Source organism: Oryzias latipes, chromosome 4, assembly GCF_002234675.1.
Source record: "Oryzias latipes chromosome 4, ASM223467v1".
NCBI classification, from domain to species: Eukaryota; Metazoa; Chordata; class Actinopteri; order Beloniformes; family Adrianichthyidae; genus Oryzias; species Oryzias latipes.
The window spans coordinates 8,746,004-8,767,122 of NC_019862.2; the positions used below are offsets into that span (position 1 = coordinate 8,746,004).

At 41.2% G+C, this 21,119-nt stretch overlaps 1 protein-coding gene across 2 annotated transcripts; it reads right to left on the reverse strand.

The window, feature by feature from the left end:
- Positions 1-1,266: 1,266 nt before the first annotated feature.
- ccdc50 (coiled-coil domain containing 50) lies at positions 1,267-20,218 on the reverse strand. 2 transcript variants are annotated; one of them, XM_011473868.3, is made up of 12 exons: positions 19,891-20,218; positions 17,240-17,302; positions 12,188-12,317; positions 10,623-10,713; positions 10,312-10,414; positions 7,001-7,885; positions 5,685-5,839; positions 5,154-5,198; positions 4,807-4,929; positions 4,621-4,703; positions 4,415-4,530; positions 1,267-2,925 (listed from the first exon to the last, which is right to left on the reverse strand). In XM_011473868.3, the coding sequence occupies exons 1-12, from the start codon at positions 19,943-19,945 to the stop codon at positions 2,906-2,908; spliced, it is 1,869 nt and encodes a 622-aa protein (XP_011472170.2). In that variant the 5' UTR covers positions 19,946-20,218; the 3' UTR covers positions 1,267-2,905. The 2 variants fall into 2 exon arrangements, with proteins under 2 accessions (XP_011472170.2, XP_011472172.2); XM_011473870.3 differs by lacking the exon at positions 7,001-7,885 and having other exon boundaries at positions 19,891-20,202.
- Positions 20,219-21,119: the final 901 nt, after the last annotated feature.

The window sequence follows — 21,119 nt, forward strand, 5'->3', positions numbered from 1 at the left end:
GGCTGAAGTCAAGAGAATTAAGCAGAGCTTAAGAGTCTGCACTAAACAAAACTTGACATTTCTTTAGGAATCGGTGACTTTTGAGCCTGTTTTTCAGAGAATTTCAGAAGCTTTGAATATGGGAAAGCAGGAAATGATAAAGTAAAAGTCAGATGGTGAAACTAAAGCATTACAAAGCTCGGTTTGTTTCATCTCTGGAAAATCTTTACAAAAAGAGAACTCGATGTATATCAGTTAAAACTACAGTCTAATTTATGACTATTCTTACTTTGAATTAATCTTGAAGGGCAATCTTTGATTAAAGCAACTTTTTACCAAAAACAAATGTTTTTGACGTGTTCTAAACGTGTCATCTCTGCCTCACAGGCTCATTCATTCTCAATGCAGAAGGTTTTAAATATTGAATCAAATGTTTATTCAACGGAAGTGCTGGGATCAACCTGACTGCCTTAGATTATTTACTCTTTAACTCTATATGTTAAATCTGTTATAAAACGTGGCTGTGGTGCAGAGGTAAAGCGGTCGACCTCTGGAGTTTGCAGGTTCGGTTCCTGCTCTCCTCGTGTGTTGAAGTGTCCGTGGGCATAATCCTGAACCCCATGTTGCCCCTGATGGTTTATATATTGAAACAGTTGACTATATTTGAAATGGACTTAAGTGTGATGTCATCCTTAAATGATTTTACTTCCAGCTCCAGCAAAATGAAGCAGTCGCCATTTTACTGCATTATGGACAGCGCCGATCGGGAGCCATTTGACAGTGATTGGTGCGAGTCTGAGTCAACGTTTCTATGGCAACCACTGTTGCCAATCAAGAGTAAGCTTGTTCGAAGTCCATTCCTCATTCCACTGAAAGCGGGCTTGGCAGAATCTGTCAAACTTGAAGTGGGGGCCAGTGGACACCACATGCTTTTATTGAGACATCCGATTGGTCAGTTTATAACTTGCAATAAAGAAAACAAATGAAAAAAATTGAATAGAATGCTTATCTCGCTGGTGTTTTTGCTTCTTGTAGCCAGCGGTACTTCCCGTTATAGGGGGAGGGGCCTCTCAGTCCAGTTTGCTTATACAGTCAATTGTTGGTGCCAGTGTTCGGCAGCAGAGTGCGTGTGACTGGGACTGACAGTAAAGCGCCTCGGGCCTTCTAAGAAAAAGTGCCACATAAGTATGCGCCATCTTACCATCTAAATTTATATAAGTTGAGACAAAACGTCACAATTTTATGTTTTGAAAAAGTAAAAACTCCACATCATCCACACACACAGGGTGCACTTATTTGATATCTTTTTAATCTCAAAGTGTCCACAAAGTGGTGCTCTCCTCAAAGAAGACTCAGTCCCACTTTAATGGGAGTGGCAACAACCACAACTTTAAGCTTTACCCATTTGAAGTCCCTGAAGGAAAAAAAAAAAAAAGATATGGCACATATCCCAGTCTATCAACAACACTTTGTATAGAATACAACTTCTTTCACCACTGACTGCTGCTACTGGAGCTGATACACAATTATATCCACATTTACTACAAAGAATGAACTTGGAGGAAGCAAAGGACTGGAAGTCTTCACATTAACTTAAAAATATGAACTGTGCTCTTCATTTTTGTTATTCAATATGAACAGAAAAATGTCAAACATTTCAGCAGGAAAGCGGCCGATTTTCCTCCTCCTGGGTGAACGGTGGAAGTGTTTGCTTTCTGCGGGCAGATGTCTGCCGATGACTTAAAAAAACAAAAAAAAGGCCTCAAAGCGACAGCGGGAAAACGCTTGGGGCGAAAGATCAAAAGGAACAATGGGCGGAAAAATCGACACATAATAATCAAAAATAAATAGAAAGGTCCTCAGAATAAAAAGTACATGACATGACTTTGGAACATCAAAGAAGATGGACTTTTTCCACAAGAATTGTATCCCTTTTGATAGCAAGTTAGCAAAAAAAAACAGACAAAAAAAGTCCATAAAAATAAAAATGAATTCAGCTTTAACAAACAAGCAACAAGCATGCATTTCAGTTTTGGACTGTAGATCTCATCTTCAAATAAATAGCAGCAGAAAAGGGATTTTTTTGTACAGAAATAGGATATTTTTGATCATTCATACTGACTATTATTGGCTTTTTGTGGCTTCAGCCCTTTATGATTGTTAAGAATATTTGACACATAGCTAAAAAGCATGTACACAGTTGTACAGTATCAGTAAGCATGCACAGAGAGACAGTGATTCCTATACAGTCAGAACACTTTTGATTATGGTGGGGCTTTAAAGTGGCCCCCAACAAGCAGCAAAAGACAGCCAACAGCCAGGTTCCTGTCCACGGGTGGTCAAAACTCCACCCCCTTTTGGCTGGAGTGAGTAGAAAATGCCAGAAAAACCAGCGTTGTGATAAATGCGTCTTTTTTCCGGCTATGCGGCGCATGGAGGAGGCCTGCTCGTCAGGGTGTCATCTTACGTAAGACGCCGCGGCAGCTGGCACGTCCCAACAATGCCATCCCACTGCCAGGTTCCAGCCGGCTTGCAATGGCGAGGTCCACGAGGACACGGCCACAAGAGCGGCGAGGACCCCGCTTCAACAGCTTTGAATCATGGGAGCTTACAAAGCAAAACTGCGACACTCTTTTGGCTACTTTGAAGTTCAAGTAATTGAGAAAAGGAAAATTGCAATAATCACACCCACAAATAGAAAACAAACATTAAAAATATGCTAAGCGATCCCACCAATTAGATCAAATCCTTCATAATAAGGCCAACTTCCCCCCTGATACAAACAAAACAAAGTGGAAACTTTTATCCTCGTGTCAAGACTTCTGCGAACGGCTGAAGACATGGAGTTTAAAAAAATAGATGTATAAAAAAAGGATGTACAGATGTGACGTGTCGGCACATCTGGCTGGATACAGGAGAGCTTCAGTCACCGCTTTTGATAGGCCCCTGGAAAAGACGGAGACAGATCTACTGTAGCAGCTCTCACAGTCACAACGTTTAGTCAACAACTGGGAGTCCTGTCATGAAAATGGACTTAACAAATTCTAGTGACATTTTTTCTGACAGAGGACATAAATTAAGAAAATTGAGCTTAAAATAGCATTTCTTTATTCAAATCGTGAATAAGGAGCCGTAGAAAATACGCTGGGCTCCTCTCCATTCTGATGCATCCACTTGCAGACAAATGGATGCATGTTCCGTCTTGGTTTTCCTCGTCTGAGTTGGTATCTGGATCTAAACCGTACGACTGGATAGCTCTGATATTGCTCACCAGTTTTGTTGCACCGGTAATATTAGATTGGCAATCTGAGAGGCAAAAAAGCTAGCAGGAGAGCTTCAGGGTTCCAGCCACAACTAATAAACCCTGCCGCTCTGCAGAGGCTATGTCCTAAAAACCACACCAATTTTTATTGTTTTGTCTAAAAACAGCATAATAGTAGTTAAAGACTACTGACAACGCTTTAAAAGTCGATCAAAAGATGATCAGAAATCAGATCTTTTAATGCAGTTAGACACAATAAAAAAAAACAATAGTAAGAATAGCCTGATAAAACATTCCAGGATCCATCTAAAAAAAAAAAAGCAAAAGTTGATTCATTAAGACTTTCCACTTTTGTGTTTTAACAGTCTTTCCTATGGGGATGCTAATCTAATTTTTAGTTTTATTAACCAAGAAATATGAATTTTTTCAAATGTTTTGACGACCGGTAATCAACAACGGTCCTGTTAGACCTTTTCAGACAAAAACGCTGACATTCAAACACGATGTAAATGAAATTCATTAAAACTCCGCAGCAGGAAAGGAGCGTTCAGGTGTAAGAGCGGTCAGATCTGCCGCCAGAGGACTTCCTCTTAACACCACAACAAACTCTTGTTCTTGTCCAATGAAACCAAACATTCAGTTTCAGCTCAGACTTCAGGGCATTACAGGTAGAGGACACCGAAACTATGGTTTAGCTTCTCATTTTAGTCCGGACTACAGCATGAAAATGTTCAGATCTGACATTAGGAGCTCCAGAAGTCTGTCAGAACCAAAACCTGTTGATGAAAAACTGAATTCATTTATTGAAAAGACAATGTGAGCGAACTCTGTGGTAAAATGTCCAGCGTGTTGAGATGATGGAAGAGCAAACGGAATTTCTGTGCTTCACCAGAAAATTCTTACATTTCGGTTCTGGATCCAGCTGCACTAGAAAAACCTCTAACAGTGAAAGCAGCAACTTTCGCTCTGAAGTTCTGGATCATCAGTTTCCCACAGCTCATGCAAATGAAGTGTAAAGCTCAGAAGCTGCACATTTGAATCAGATGCAACTACACCTGAGGTCACACAGTAGCTCACAGCAGAGCTTGAAGTCATTTTTGATCCCTCCTTCTTTCTGAAAAACCCGTCAGATTCCTGATTCTTTTCTTTTGACTGCAGGACACGGGTACGTACCTTTGTACGCAGCCTCGGGTCGCGTGTGAGGGCGAGCGTTGACCGGATGATGCTCTGAGTAGCCATACCCACCAGGTCCAACATTCTCATAGTCGTTGATACGAGGCTGAGGAGGCCTTGGGACGATGAAGAGGGGTTGGAGCAAACAAAAAAGGTTTATAAGCTAAAATACTTTAAAGAAGTAATTCTATATCTGCTTCTTGTACCTGGTAGGTTTGCTGTGACTTTTCTGCCTCTGGTGGTCGTGCTCTTCTCGCGTTCTGGGTCGCACTACATCCTCTGACTTTGGCTGGAAACCAACACAAAAAAGACAACTTCAGTGTAGCTCAAACAGCCCCCTTCAGCTAACAGGGTCTGTCTGAAAGGACATTCCATCAACTACAAAATATTACTCTGTATTCTCCTTCCTGTCGTCTCCTTTCCAATCTCTCCCTCTCCTGCGCCTTTTCTTTTTCCCGTTCTCGAATCTTTCTGTACTCCTTCTTCTCTTGTTCCATCAGGATTCGAGCAATTTCCTACAAGAACAGAAAAAAATAAAAATAAACTAGACAATACACACAAAAACTCCATAACTAACAAGATGTTTAAACAGACTCCCTTCATACCCAACATGTTCTGTTCAGACGACTACACTTTAGACCCCTCTTAGTAACCCAAAGGCCCATTTTAGACATAAATACATGACGTTGTGGTTAAAGCATCACCCAGGAATTCAAATATTCAACAATGACACTCTTACCTCATCTTGTGCCACTTGGGCTGCACGCACATGCATACTGTTCGCCTAAACAAGACAAGAATAACAGAACTAAACAGAATGCATCATAAAGACACCATGAGGACATCAGATCGTCACATTCAGTTTGATCTTCTTTTTCTGGTTTCTTTGCTGATTCAGCAGAGGAAAAACTCACAAGTTTATCTCTTTGGACGACCAATCAGACAAAATAAAAAGTAAAAGATCGTTTTTTCCAGATGCTTTACGGACGAGCACCAAAAAGAACTTTTCTGACATCTGATTTATGCAAGCAGGAGTAATTATTCACTTCTGTGCAGTTTTAAAATTTAGGTTATTTATTGCCCCCCCCAAATAAAAGTAAACTGATAAAACTTTGATATTAAAAAAAAGATGGAAAACAAAACAAAAATGAGAACTGAGAGGTGGTCAGCGGTTAATGGTGGAATACTGTCAAAAAGGTTATTGAGCATAAATCAAACTTGTATGTGCACCAACTTAAGGTGGAATGCATTTCACAGACTCCATCCTCACCTTCAGCTCTTCTTCCTGCAGCTTTTTTGCCACCTCCATGTCCCGCAGCTCGAGTTCACGAAGATCCAGCTTGGTCAGCTCTTGGGTCGCCTCACTCAGTCCAAACTCTGCACTTTGCCCAATGACAGCAGCGCTTCCTCTGTGCAGAATACGACCTGCAGGAGCGGTCACATGACACGCGTCACGACTCGCTTTCATCACACTGAAACAATCGGATTTTAGCTAATAAACAAAAGTTATAGATTCTGCACTGTTTGATATTTTTGTTTTTTTGGGAATCAAGTTGTATGAAAAAAATGTGAATCAGTAATTAACATAAAGACAGCAGAGGTTTAGTCAATTTTCTTCATTAAAAAAAAAATTTTGACAAAACATAACTTTAAAATACTTTAAATTATAGGTGGATTAAAAGAAAACATTTTTAAAGGGCTTCAGCACATTTCCACTAACCAAGATTTTCTCACTTCAAGATAAACAAATAGAGGATTGGATTTTTATTTTGGATATAAGAACAAAATCGCCTCAATATGCCTGAAACCCTTTATCAATGTCAAACCTTTTCATTCACAATCAGTGAAGACACTTCTGGAAAATCAAAGTTCTCTTAGCGGCACCACAAGGATCCAGCAAAACCACCAACACACACATCCGTCCCCGTTCGAGAGGGGAAAAACCTGTGCACGTGAAAAACAAATGCATGATGGGAAAACGCTACACTTAAATTGTTTAAGTAGAATAGGACTAACTTTAAAAAGTTTCAAGCTTTATTTTGAAATAAAGTAGTAATGCAGCATGCCTTGCACATGAGGGATGAGCGTCCACTCACACAGCTGTTAAACATGTTAATACACAGGAGGTTACTTTTCCTCTCTCAACTTTTGATTGGCTGATGTTTTGAGGCAAATATCCCAATTAGAAGAGCCGTCTTAAAAAAGTAAAGGAAAAAAAAGCTAAACCTGTTGTTTTCGTACCTAAACTAACACTTTTGAGAGTATTTTTTTATTCACACTGAAGCCTTTTTGCTTCACTTTTAAGTTATTAATGTCACTTCTTTTTAATGAATTAGTTACTTTTGGAGGGGTTATGTTTCTGTGTGTTTTGTTTAACAGTGAGGAGCGGACAGAAAGGTTCAAATCCCTGCTCATCCTGACCCCACAAGAGTGGTGTTGAAGTTCCGTTTTCACGTGCACAGATTTGGAATCTAAATACGCGCCGAAAAGATGCCACGCTGGAGGAACCCACCACCGATGACCACGCAGAAACCTCACACAGAAAGGTCAGCCCAGCAGAGCTGGAGGGGGAACTCAGAGTGGTACCTGTCTCTGTGTTCGGGGCGCTATAACTGCGTTCCCTTCCATGAACCCCCCCATGTCCAGGTTCCCAGGACTCCTGTGAGTTTGCTTGGTCTTCACCGTTCCTGAACGGGTTGACAGGCTTGTTGGAGATGGAGTAGACTCGCGGCTGGTTCTTGTCCCGCCTTTCCCTCCCGACATCCTCATCTTCCCAGGATGCACTGCTCTCCATCAACCAGTCTTTGCTTTCTTCAGGCTCCAAAAGGTCCTCTTCAAGCTCCCTGTCTCTGCTCCTGCCTCGTACTTGCTGTTTTTGTCTGCGGCGGTCTCTCTCTCCTTGCCTGTCTCCACTGTGCCCCCCCTCTCTGGATTTTTCCGGGTCTCTCTGCAGCTTCAGGTGCTGCTCCCTCCCTCTTCTGGAGTCTTTGCCTAAATCCCTTTGCCACTCCAGCTCTCTTTGACCATCTCTGTCATGTCTGGTTCTCTCTCTGTCTAAAGTCTTGTCCCTTTCTATGAGAATTTGAGGTGGAGGTGGTCTATCTGGCTTTTTCTTTTTCCTAACTACTTCATCTGAGTCCGCCCCCCCGTAGTTCTTTCCTCTAGGAGCGTGTGCGTTCTCATAGACGGGATACTTGTCACCATGTCTGGGTCTGGAGGCAGGCAGGGGCTCTGGATGTGTGTCTGCATGCCGGCTACGCCCTCCCTCTGCCATCGAGTAGTGCTCAGTGTTTTTGACCTGGGTATGGGGTGCAGCTGAGTCTTGTCTTGGGTACCTGCTCCTTTTTGCGTCTGCGGAATAATATTCGGGAGAGAAATCCCGCCCCGAGTACACACTAGAATGCGCACCACGCAGCTCAGGCGACCCTGATTTTTGGCGTATACATTTGTCCACATCAAGGCTTCTTGCAGCTGAGCAGGGTGGAGTGAAGGATGATGATGATGATGATGATGATGAGAATGTCAAAAAAACAAAACAGAAACAATGAGCATGATGTGAGTCACAAGAGTCAGTGAGCACGGAGTGAAAACAAAACCTACAAGGAGTCACAGACTTCAACTGGAATTTAACGGGAATAACACGCGCTCTTTGGCGTACCCTTCCACTATTTACGCAATCAACGTTAATCAGCTGATTCTGACATGAAGAAAAGTGGCTTTCTACATATGCTTTACACCAACATGCAACACTAATGTAGCGTGTTGCATAACGGCGCAAAGTTGTTTTCTACGCAACAGAATCAGCTGATTTAGAGGGTTAAAGACCCACTCCCATCATCTTTTGATATATTTTTTAAAGCATTTCCAGAGGTCTTTTAGTTATGATTACGTATGCCGATTTCAGCCAAAATCCAAAAAACTCTGTCGTTTTGGGATTTCATTAGAAATTTGGCTCTTAGTTGTGGGCGGGGCTGTTAGGGCAGAATAACCCCGCCTCCCGTTGCTGAGAGCTTGAAGCCCACCCACTGTATTTTCTAAGTCACAAAAAAGCCTGTTTTTCCAAGCGTTTTTTTGTTTGCTTCTGATTAACAATGATTTGAATAAAATAAAACACAGAAATGCAATTTTAAGCTCAATATATGTATGTCCTCCATCATCAGAAATAACCTACAAGGACATGTTGAAAACAGGATTTTCATTGGAGCGACTCTTTAAGACCCATTGGACAAACGTGTCAGATCCAAGAAATGTCAAGGGATTGACCGTTTACTTTTTGTTTTCTAAGAGGATCACGAGAAGACTGAGAAGATGAGTTCCACAGGAAAAAAAAAAGATCTTTTGTATTCAAAAATGGAAAGCCAGTGTGTTGACTTTCATACGCAGGATATGAAGGCAACACCCGTATGAAAACTAGTCGGCTGAGAGTTTGGTCAGTGGGTTTAAATATAGCGAGTAGAAGAAAAAAAGCACAAAGCAGAGGCCGGTTCTCTGAGTCAGCGCTAAAGAATTTCTGTTATCAAACAAACGGCTAGAAGTGCAGATGACTTGTCGTTTGACAAACAGAGTATGTGGGGGGAAAAAAACAACTCGACTGACTGGTACCTGGTACCAGAGTGACAAGACTGGTTTCAGTGTTTGCTCTGCTCTGTTGTTCCACATAAGAAAAAGAAGCACCTATCTCTCCACTCCCTCCCTTTTCTGCACATTTAGGACTGCTGCTGTGACAGGATGCACATCTGCAACATACCGCCTTAAAGGAAACAGTCAGGAAACTGTGTTTTCTATAAGAAACAACCAAGTCTGCATTTGTACGACATTTAAAACGAAGCCACAAGAAACTGACAGAAGGCGTCGTATTCCCTTCCAGGTTTTCCCATGAGCTAAAACCAACCGAGAGCTGTCACACCTCAGTCAGAGAAAATGAGCTCAGGCAATATGGAATTTTATTTTAGACAACCTGAAAGGTGACACTGAGATATGTGGTTTTATTTTCCTGCTCTAAATTCTGTACAATAAACTAAAAACGTTACCATTAAAGACAAATCGGTTGCAAACTTTTACAGAAAAGTTATTTATCATAAAGTGTTTGGATCACTATTAACCTAATTTAATAACAACATTGTTCATTTAAAATTAAAATCCCCCAAATTGAACAGGGTTAGAAAAAACACCTTCTCTATATGATGTCTTTCCCTCAGTGTGAAATACAAAGTAAGGTCGCTCCTCCCAGAGGCACGTTTGGGTATCAAGTTACAGTCGCACAAACTCAGCAAGGACTCTATACTTCAGTGTTTGTGTATCTTTCACAACTTAGGATCACTAAGGGTCAGTATAGAGGCGTAAACAAAACTCTACACATTTCACATACCGCCCATCCACATTTACAAACAGAATTAGCTACAGATTCATTTTGAGCAAAGTGAAAAAAATACAGATTTTGAATATCTGTAGATTATATTATGGTTGGACAAGTTGAAAGCACATAAAAAATAAAAAAAGCCAAATAGACAAAAAAAAAGAGGAAAAAAATGTAACTTTCTAAAGAAATAAAGAGGATGTGAAGTAAAAATGTCAGAGTCTACATTTCTAAAAGGAGGAAGAACAGAAAAGCTGCCAGAACTATAAATATAAATATAAACACGGAACTATATGTTTTCAATAAAATAAAAAGAGCGAATAAAAAGTAAAAGAGGGAAAATCTAGGATCAAAAGTGGAAGATTTTCGTTTTCATTTAACGTAATAACCACTGATCAGGTCTGCCTGAAGACAGCAGTAGCCTGTAGATCAGAAGCTCAGGTTCACCCGCTCAAAGCCAGAGGGCTGTGCAGCGACAAACGCCGTCCTCGCAAACTGAAAACAAAACCACATCCGGATGAGTCATTGGTGTTCTCCCCACCTCCATGATCCTCAAAGTAGTCCTCGTCCAAGTTGGATTCCTGCTGCTTCTTTCTCCTCCTCTCCTCCTTCATCTCCTTCTCCTGCAGCTTACGAGCAATAGCCTAAAAACCAGACAAAGTAAGATGTCAGAAACAAACAAGAACCTCCTTTTTGATCATTCGACTTCTCTGTTTCTGCTTCGCAACAAAACATTCACTGTTCATGTAACTTTCCCTCAAGACTAAGAATTAATAGACACGATGGTCATGTCTGTTTCTTTAAGGGAAAACTGATGGACTAGTGCCGGTAAAACATGCTAGTCTTCCTTACCGCATCCTTCTCCTCCTGCAGCCGCTGAAGCTCTGCTTGTCGGATCAGCTCCTCCTGGATTTCCTGTGCGATCTCATTATCCTGCCGCTCACTGGTGTTTCCATCCAAGCATGGAGAAAAACAAGAGAATCAAGAAATGAACAAACAAAAACAATGAGAAATCAACAATACTGTACATTTGACAAGCCCTCCAAACTTAATTATGTCCTGTAAAACTTCAGTTTAGGGACTCTGGTCAAATTACATGATCTTCTTGTAGAATAGACTTTGCTCTTCAAAGCTCATTTTAATTGATCTCTGGGCAGAAAAATGTAGACACCATCTGGTGTGTGGGCCGTTATTGACAGCTGACGTCTGCGGGTGCAGATGAGTGGAAATCCTTCCTGATATTCATGGTTTGAACTGCAGCTGTGACTGATCTAGTGTTCAAATCTCAACAAACGACTTTTCAGTTTATATGAAAATCACAGTTGCTGTATTTTTATAGGATTGGGCATGTTAAAGATGGGGGGGGGGGGGGGGGGGGGGGGGGTGTTTCATGATACCACACTGACTATCACAGCTTGTGAGCAGCAGGACAAAGAGCATCAACAAATGAGCATATGGCGTCTTCCTGGGGCTTTGATGACCACTCATAAGTCGTGGACGCTTCTACTTCTAAATCGTGACCTCACTGAGACAAAGACTTGGCTTCTTCCTGCCGGTTTCTGGTTCTGGATGAGGAAAAGTTCCAGCTGCTGAAACCAAACCTAACTCATGGAAATGTTTTCACATCTCTTGGGTACAGACATCAGACACGGACCAAAGAAATGGGAACAATCTGCGTCATGACACACGTGTGTATTGACCAAGTGCAGCATTTACCACCTAATACAGTATTTAAACCGCTGTGATTTTTAGTTTTTACAAAGTTAAGTGAAAACGTAAAAAGAAAACTGCTATTTTGGAGAATGAAAAAAGTACAGATCTGGACGTTTGACGTTTAATTGGGTTTTGAAGTGATTGAGTATTGGCAGCAATAGCCACCAAAATGACTACTATAAAAAGCATCTCCAATGAATACATGTTAATACTAGGATTGTTTAGAACTTCTCTAGTTAAAGTAAAGAGCCAACTAGTCATGTTTGATAGATTCTACCTTTTAAAGAGAATCCTTTCATTTGATTTAATGCAGTGTTACCTCACTATATTGTGGTTTTGCTGATTTTTTTCAGAGCAGTGCCATGTGTTCTGCATCCTGATTGGCTGCAGACCACTGTCAATCAATATCCTACCTATGTTCAGTTTGTCAAATTTACTTAAATGCAGCGAGGAGCTTTACAGCCTCAAAAAAAAATCTATAATCCTACTTTGTGGATTTCACTCACCGCGGGATACTTTTAGAACGTAACCCTAGCGATAAACGGGGGAATGCTGAATAACAGACTCTATATCTTTTAGATATTCCTGATTCTGTTTTTCATACACAAATCATCCTGTCTTGCTGACTCAAGAGTGATTAGTCATAAAAAATAAAGCAGCATCATTAAGCTGCTCGCCGGCGTGTTTCTCATGGCATCACCCACATGTCTCCATGTTGCTTCTGGCTCTTGATCTTGGCTTTCTCATCCTCCTCCTCCTGTAGTTTCTTGGCCACGATCAGGTCCTTCTGCACCAGCCGGTTCTTGTGGACATTGGAAGCCAAGTGGCTCTCAACTGCAGAAACAAGCATAAGCTCAGCTCTTTAGAAGAAGATCACATGAATTACAACAATTCAGCCAGAAGCAAGCTCAACAATTACAGATACGTTTTAAGTTTAGCTCACTGAGAAACACTGCACAGAGGTGAAGCTGGCTTTAGAACAGAAGATAGACTCTGAGGACACAGATATTTCCGTCTTCTGTAATGAAGGTTTCAGTCTTTGAGAAATGAAGGTTTGCAGCCGAGACGTCTTTCCAAGGTTGTGTGACGGGCCGTTGTGGTCATGACGGATAATAAATCTCACTTGCTGACGCACTTCCCTCACTTTGTAGGCATGAAGAACATCCCTCACTCATTCATCCCAGTTTCACCAAGCGATCGATCGGTTCCCGGCTCCGTGTGATAAAGGACCAAATTACATCTGGCAAGTGAGAAGCTCTCTGATGTTTCCAGCTGTGAGTCACAGCTGTGCCGCATCTTAAAAACTTGGGAGAAGAGCTCAAATGCTATTGTTTACCATGTTCTCCAAAAGGTTCATACATAGATTCAGCTTTTCTATCTTGCAAGGAAACAAAAACAAGGCATCCTAAAAAATGACTTGTTATATTTACTGAAACTCAAAAAGGTCAGTATTTCCTAGAGACGATCTACATTTTCTTTTTAAAAATGAAAGTAATTTTGAATTTTTGGATACATTTCAAGTTTTCAACTGTGACGCTCTACTGTTTCACCCATATTTTAAATAAAATATACCAACAGCAATAATATCAATGAATGTGCTGAAAAAACTGCCTTCAAAGAAGGAATTAGAGAAGAAACAAAGTTTAACAGGACTAAAGAAATGAAACCTTCCAATAGGATCACATGATTTGGAAACTGCAGAAAGAGCAGTGAGACATCAGAAGTCGATGCAGGTTAAGGAGATATGGCGGTGTGACGGTTTGATTGCTGACATTCACAAATCCACTAAATAAAGAGTATTATTTTTTTTCAGGCCTCCGTTTTTTCGTTTCTTTCGGGTAAAGTTGTCATCTCAGCCAAGCGAGGCAGGAAACAGCTTATAGGAAGCTGAACCGACAGATCCGGAGGGGAAAAAAACAAGAATTAAAAAAAGAAGACAAATTTTGCAAATAAATACATGCATTGGCAGGAGAAAAAGTTGCTTCTTGAAAAATGTTAATAATTGCTCACACAGGATCTCACAACAGATGACATCACCAGCTCATCTACTAGTGGATGTGAGGACACATGCACACACGCACGCACGATTCTGGAATAAAACCAAGGGCTTTGTGAACACTTTAGCTGCATCACACATAAGCTACAAAAAAGCAAACTCAACAATTCGGCTCCAGCCCTGACCTTCATCAAGCACTGGTGTGGCTTTCTTATCAACAGATACAACTGAAAAGTCTGCTTCGATGCAATTGTATGGCAGCAGATTTAATGTGCAAACTACTCAAATTTGGCTGTTAATGGCAAAAAAAGGACCAGGAGAGACGATTTTTACTGTATGTGCAAAATGCCTGCAATACATGGAACTGAATGGAAATTAAGAATGGTAGAAACATATAACCAGCAGCTGTGCAAACATGACTGTCTATAAAAAATGTGTAAATGTATCCAATATTTCTACACATGTGGATAAAACAGGCCTCATCACAGATGTGTTTACATTCTACAACCACCAACTGTGTACGAGAACTGGACTGAGTGTGACGTCACCCATAGAAAACAGTTGGAGTCCGCCTGCAACTAAATAAGGTCAATTCAGTTGACATCTTTTTTGCAATATGGGCACCAACATGCTGGAGTCAGACAACGTCAATAAGCAGTGATTGGTCCGATTCAACGTTTCTATGGCAACCACTATCCACAATCAGGAGTGAGCGTAGTGAAAGGCCACACCCCTACCATTTGAAAGCGGGCTAACGATCCACATCATACCACATGCTTTTATTAAAGCAACTGATTGGCCAGTTTGTAACTTGAAATAAACCATGAAAAAAAATTAGGATTAGCAAGAACATGTTAATAAAAAAGGTATAAGAGCAAGAATGGTTATTCTGACCAATAGAATGACTGAGCTATCACTGTTTATGTCTCAACAGAAGTCTTTGAGGGGTCACTCAGTCCAGTTCTTATACAAACCAGCTGATAAATAACGTTTTAAAAAGGGCCAACTCCAAAATATGTCATGTAATTTCAGCAAAATGTACTAAAAGCTATAGTTTCCCATTGAAAAAATCCCTACAGTCTGCCACAGCCATAAAGAGCCTCCGATTACTGCTGTACAACCATGGGTGCAGTGTTTTGTCACTATTTAGGGTAGGGCCAAGGTAAAAAATCCATTTACTCTACCCACAAAGCTGAGTGGAGCCATGATAAACTGCACTTAAATAAAGGTTGATTTAACTAATAAAATCATACCAGATTGTATGAAAAAGGAGTTCAAGTCCAGGTTCAGTTCAGATGAGAGGCCAGCTCAAAGAGCAAAGACACGACCAGCGTGCGGGAAGGAGCTGGTGTGTCTGAGACTATGCAAAGAATCTGAGGAATTCACATCAAGAAATCTGTACTTACATAACCGTCCAAAATAACACATTCAATTGTAAACAGATTGAAAACAATACTCAAGTAGACACTTCAGAAAGTACCTCTTATTGCTAGCATTAGCAACCTATTGCCAAAACACAGGTGGTGTCAGGTGCAAAGTAACAATACAGTACATATGACCAAAGGTTTCCAAAGAATGAAGCAGAGTTTTGTGCGTTAAAATCAATTAAGATGTCCAATTCTGACCCAAAACAAACTCAAAACTATTTAAACTTAATACAATGGCTTTTCTGGTGTGATAAAAGCCATTTATGTTCTTTTTCAAGTTTTTGTGCAAACTTAAAGGGTTTCAAAGAGGTTTTCTGTCAGCTCAAATTCAGCGTATAATTTCAATGAATTCCTTAAATTCACTCCCCCTTCGGGCTCCTACCAGGCCTGGCTGGCTTGTGGAACTACAGAGGCAGCTGACAGTTATCGGCAGTCTAAGCGAGCTGCGGCCCGGACTGTTGAGGAGGCAAAAACTCTGTCATGGGAGGAGTTCGGTGAGGCCATGGAGAAGGACTATCGGTTGGCCTCGAAGAAATTCTGGCAAACCATCCGGCGCCTCAGGAGGGGAAAGCAGTTCTCTACAGGCACTGTTTTCAGTGCAGGTGAACTGGGGACATCGTCAGGCGGTGGGAGGAATACTTCGAGGATCTCCTCAATCCCACTGACACGCCTTCTTTTGACGAAGTAGAGAATGAGGACTTTGGGGTGAGGCTCTCTATTACACAAGCTGAAGTCACTGGTAGTCAACGCGCTCCTCAGTGGCAAGGCTCCGGGAGTGGATGAAGTCCGCCCTGAGTACCTCAAGTCTCTGGATGCTGTGGGAGTGTCTTGGCTGACACATCTCTGGAGCATTGCATGGCAGTCGGGAACTGTACCACTGGACTGGCAGGCAGGGGTGGTGGTTCCCCTCTTTAAGAAGGGGGACCGGAGGGTGTGTTTCAACTATAGGGGAATTACACTCCTCAGCCTCCCTGGAAAAATCTATACCAGGGTACTGGAGAGGAGAGTCCGTCCGATAGTCGAACCTCGGATTCAGGAACAACAGTGCGGTTTCCGTCCTGGTCGTTGAACAGTGGAGCTCTACACCCTCTCTAGGGTGCTGTAGGGATTGTGGGAGGTCGCTCATCCAGTCCATATGTGTTTTGTAGATTTGGAGAAGGCGTTCGACCACGTCCTCCGTGGTATCCTGCGGAGGGTGCTCTGGGAGTATGGGGTCCGGGGAGCCTTACTAAGGGCTGTCCGGTCTCTGTATGACCAGAGTAGGAGCTTGGTTCGCATAGCTGGCAGCAAGTCAGACCTGTTCCCGGTCCACGTTGGACTCCGGCAGGGCTGCCCTTTATCACCGGTTCTGTTCATAGTTTTTATGGACAGAATTTCTAAGCGCAGCCAGGGGCTGGAGGGGGTCTGGTTTGGGGACCACAGGATTTCCTCTCTGCTTTTTGCAGATGATGTTGTCCTGTTGGCTTCATCGAGCCAGGACCTGCAGCATGCATTGGGGCGGTTTGCGGCCGAGTGTGAAGCGGCTGGGATGAGGGTGAGCACCGCGAAATCCGAGGCCATGGTTCTTGACCGGAGAAAGGTAGCTTGCCATCTCTCGGTGGGTGGAGTGTCCCTGCCCCAGGTGGAGGAGTTTAAATACCTTGGGGTCTTGTTCACGAGTGAGGGAAGACCGGAGCGTGAGATTGACTGGCGGATCGAAGCGGCGTCCGTAGTTATGTGGTCGCTCTATCGGTCCGTCGTGGTGAAGAGAGAGCTGAGCCAAAAAGCATGGCTCTCAATTTACCAGTCGATCTTCATTCCAATGGTCACCTATGATCACGATCTCTGGGTCATGACCAAAAGAACGAGGTCCTGAATTCAAGTGGCTGAAATAAGCTTCCTCCGTAGGGTGGCGGGGCGCTCTCTTAGAGATAGGGTGAGAAGCTCGGTCACCCACGGAGAGCTCGGAGTAGAGTCGCTTCTCCTCCACATCGAAAGGAGCCAGTTGAGGTGGCTCGGGCATCTAGTCCGGATGCCTCCTGGACGCCTCCCAGGAGAGCTGTTCCGAGCGTGTCCCACTGGGCGGAGGCCCCGGGGAAGACACGTTGGAGAGACTATGTCTGTCGGCTGGCCTGGGAACGCCTATGGGTCCCCCCAGAGAAGCTGGAGGAAGTAGCTAGGCATCCCTGCTTAGACCGCGACCCGGTCCCGCATAAGCGGAGGAAGACGGATGTATGGATGGATGGGTCATCAAATTTGTAGCAAGCTGAACCTTCTTGCTAAGCCAAATGGAGAGCTCTCAGGAGATTCAAGGGAAGATTTAAAATGTGGTAAAAAAATGTGTTTTTTCTTACTTTCTTGTTCTTGAAGGTTGTAGGCCAGTGAGTGGTCCTCCAGCACAGCAAAATCGCGGCACACTGAAAAAATTAAACAAAAAACATCACAAGTCCATTTCAAATCAAAGCCAGGAAACATTCAAGCTTTATTTCCAAATTCAGTTTCACATCTTTGCAAAAAGATCCTTTCCATTGAGCCTACACATTTCTGCAAAAATAAGATAGCATCAACGAAAAAGCACTTAGGTTCTGTTGCCTAAAACACAATAAAAGTGGATTTAACTGTGAATTTCTGAGCATGTTCTGGACTTTAAATAAATAGATTTGAGCCAAAAACTCTAAAGATTTACTCAGCTGTCAACGTTTGAAAGCAAATGTAATATATTACTAACAAATAACACAATTGACCCTAATTTGAAGCTTTAAGGGGTCTAACTTATAAATTCACGTTTAAACATCCATAACATAAAGGCAGAAAACTAAAATTTGTTCAAACTTGGCAAATCTACTCCAAGTAAATGATCAATCCTGCTTTTTTTGTAATATCGCAACTTTTCTTGAATAATAAAGGGTATAAAATAAATTGGGTCAGATCAGAAATGTACAGTATATCTGAGTCTTTGACAATCTTGGAACAAGGTTTGGTATTTCAGAAAACATGAAGACAAAAAATTGAAGTGAAACTTCACACATTCTGTTTTTAACTTCTGGAACTTTTTTTTAGTTTTGGTCTTAACCACTGAGCAGGAAATCGAGGTGGAAAAAAGAACGTTGTTTAGTTTTAACTTTAAATTCCCAATCATGAACGCACAGACATGTTTTTTTAGATTTAAATGACGACATATTCATTACTCATGTTCATCTTACAGCTACATGACATTCTGAACTGCTCTTTTGATGAGCCGAGTACATCTAAACTTCTTTTTGCACATTTCATTTATTTTGTTTCTAAAGTAACCAATCAAAGGAGCTCAAATGTGTCCTTTTGGAATACGGTCTAACACTGTGTTCATTTTTCCTATTGTTTTTCTGTAGCTGGAATCAAAGCTTCAATCAGTTGTTGATGATTGTATATGATTAGCATAAATGTGGTGCAGCAGAAGAGCCAGCAACGATCACGACACTGACTGATTTTTTATTTTGCACAATCAGGAGACTGATCTGGAAAGATGCAGAAATGAAACCGTTCACAACAACAGCACATTTTGTGTAGCGACAGAAACTGGAGCATCTCTACAAACACACAAAGATTGTGGCCCATATAGACCAAAACCTTGCCTGTGGGCAAGCGGACAAAAAAAAAAAGAACATTTTTATAAAACTCAGTTACATCTGACTTTTTTTTTTACTGTGTATAGCTGTGATCAGATATATTTCTCCATTAAAGCACAGCAAATCTGAATCAAAACCTATTTTTTTTCCCAGTTTTTTGTTTCAATACTGATTGTAAGGAACATATGATATTCGCTATCACTCTGCAGAGAGTTGTAGGACGACTGTTTCCATCAGGAACGTTCAGAGCAACACACAGGAACAACAGGCATTGTTCATTAGAATGACTAAAATAAACAATGGAAACATATTTAATTGTTCATTTACTGCATGCAACAACATCACCTGTATTCAACAGATTTTCTATGTCTGCTTTCACATCACCTATTACAAACACACAACCCCAAACACACAACCCCCAAACCTAACACAAAAAGTTTTTTTTTTTTTTTTATAGGAAGCGACAATACATTGTGCAGTTTAAGGTATTTCCCTGTTATTTCAAAAACACAAAGAGCTGCTCAGATTAGCTGCTTGTGATGACTGGAAGTTAATGATAGAAGTGATGTATTCACAAAAACTCTTAGAATTAAATGAAAACAAAGATATTCACCCCCTTAAGACCACCTATTCTTAACCAAGACAACTATTCACTTTCTCTCATTTATCATTTTAAACTTTTATCGAACAACTATTGGGGATTTAGGGAGAGCAGCTGACTAATTTTGGGGAAAACATTGCTTAAAACTCCAAGTGACAAACTAAGAAGAGAGATTTTCTTCTTTTTTTTTTTTTTTTTTGGAGTGTAAAATTTGACATTCAGCAAGTTTTTTTTTTCTGTGAACAGAAATCAAATAGCTGAACAGCTAATCTAAGGCAATAGAATATATTCCGTGCAAAAATGAGGCTGATGTTCAACTCACAGATCTAAAATATTTAAGAACACAAATTTCAACACATAAAACGTTTGACCCTTGAGGAGTGAACCAACAACAAACCAAAAACAACTAATCACTGCCAAGGGTCTACGTCCCCTCACTAATTAAGTTGGTATGTTATACCAACATGAATTAGCATTTAGGTTGAACCAAAGCGCCGTGTTTAATTTTGACACTTAAACAGGTTTTCCAGGGAAGCACAAAATCTAATTTACAAGCTGACTGTTTTAACACCTGCTAAAGCTATAAAACAGTGCAATTAAAGCTGCCTGTCCTGTCTGCCCGTCTGTCTGTCCACAGGATTTAAGCAGTCTTAGCTAGCGCTCACCAGCAGGCTCAGCCAAAAAAAAAATCCATCCCATAATGATAACCAAACACAAACAACCGAGTTTAGCCGTTAAATGTTGGCCTCGCTTGTGTCACCAAACAACAGGTAAACATCTCAAGTAAAAACATTACCCTCTTTCACTCCAGGTAGTTTATTCTGGTCGATGCTAACGTTACAATCAGCCATGATGTTGAAGCCGATAATAAGTCAAAAAAATTTGAGGAAAAAAAAAAGCGTTGACCGTGAACTACACTTCCGTGTTTCTTCCGACGGTTCAGGATTGATCGCCTTAAGTCATAAACCCGATTGATGGTTCAGATCCTGGACGGCCCTTCTGATTAGTTTCGGGAGCCTCCTTCTGCCGATACGTCGGCAGCTGCTGGAGTTAGCGCGTCAGATGTTCAGTCAGCGTCCCTCCCTCCCTTCCTCACTATGGACACTTCCTGCAATCAGATCTGCACGTTCAGAGAATTCAATTACATTTCCTGCATAATAATTTCAAAATAAAATAAACACTTGGTATAGTTAATTATTAGAAATTCTTATGATTTAATTTTTTGTTTTTATGATCACAATTATGACTAAAAAATTAATGTGACGATATAATGACGAAGATATTGTGGTGTTAACAGGTTGTAACAGCTGAGCAATATCGTTTTGGATTTATTTTGAAATATTTTCCCTCTTTATCCAGTATGAATTCAGCGATTTTTATTTAACTTGAAAGCCGCTTTGAAGGTTCGAGACAGCGAACATCTGCTGCAGCAGACGGTGCAGAACGTCCTCACCCACCGGTTTCCTGGGTTGGAAGGTCCGATCTTTATCAGCAGTGACATTTTCTGAGTCACAGTCGACTCGAAAATGTACTGGGCACTTAAACAGTCCAAAAACAGCGCCAACACACGTGTGTTTTAATTTACAAAAGTCATTGTCAAACTGTTTTTCAGTGTTCGATATTCTTCTTGATTATGCCATGTATCTTTATGATTACCGGTAAATCTTTTCTCATGAGAATTGGCGTGTTATTACACTTGCTCCCTCTAGTGTTCAATAATTAAAACAAATGTAAACCAAAACGTGTGTCTTGCCTAAATTCAAGAATGTTTCCCAAAGCATTAGATCCATTATTACACCACCCTCTACTAATGTTTTGAGAATGACACTGAGGAGGGGTGGGATTATTTAAGCTTGCTTCTTCCCACTCCTTTTCAAGCAATAAATCAAACTCTACTTATACCTCAGTTAATTATCACTGTATTTAATTAAGCATATATGATTTAAGTGACATTTTTGTTTTGTTTTCTGTCTTTTTAATCTATGCATTTCATCATTTCTGTAATGAGTTTGATAAATATGTGTA

Coding starts and splice junctions, on each gene's coding strand:
- ccdc50 (XM_011473868.3), bottom strand. CDS start 19,945: ATGGCTGATTGTAACGTTAGCATCGACCAGAATAAACTACCTGGAGTG. Junction 17,303..19,890: donor ACTACCTGGAGTGAAAGAGG/GTAATGTTTTTA, acceptor TAATTTTTTCAG/TGTGCCGCGATTTTGCTGTG. Junction 5,840..7,000: donor CGCCCCGAACACAGAGACAG/GTACCACTCTGA, acceptor CCGCTCCTGCAG/GTCGTATTCTGCACAGAGGA.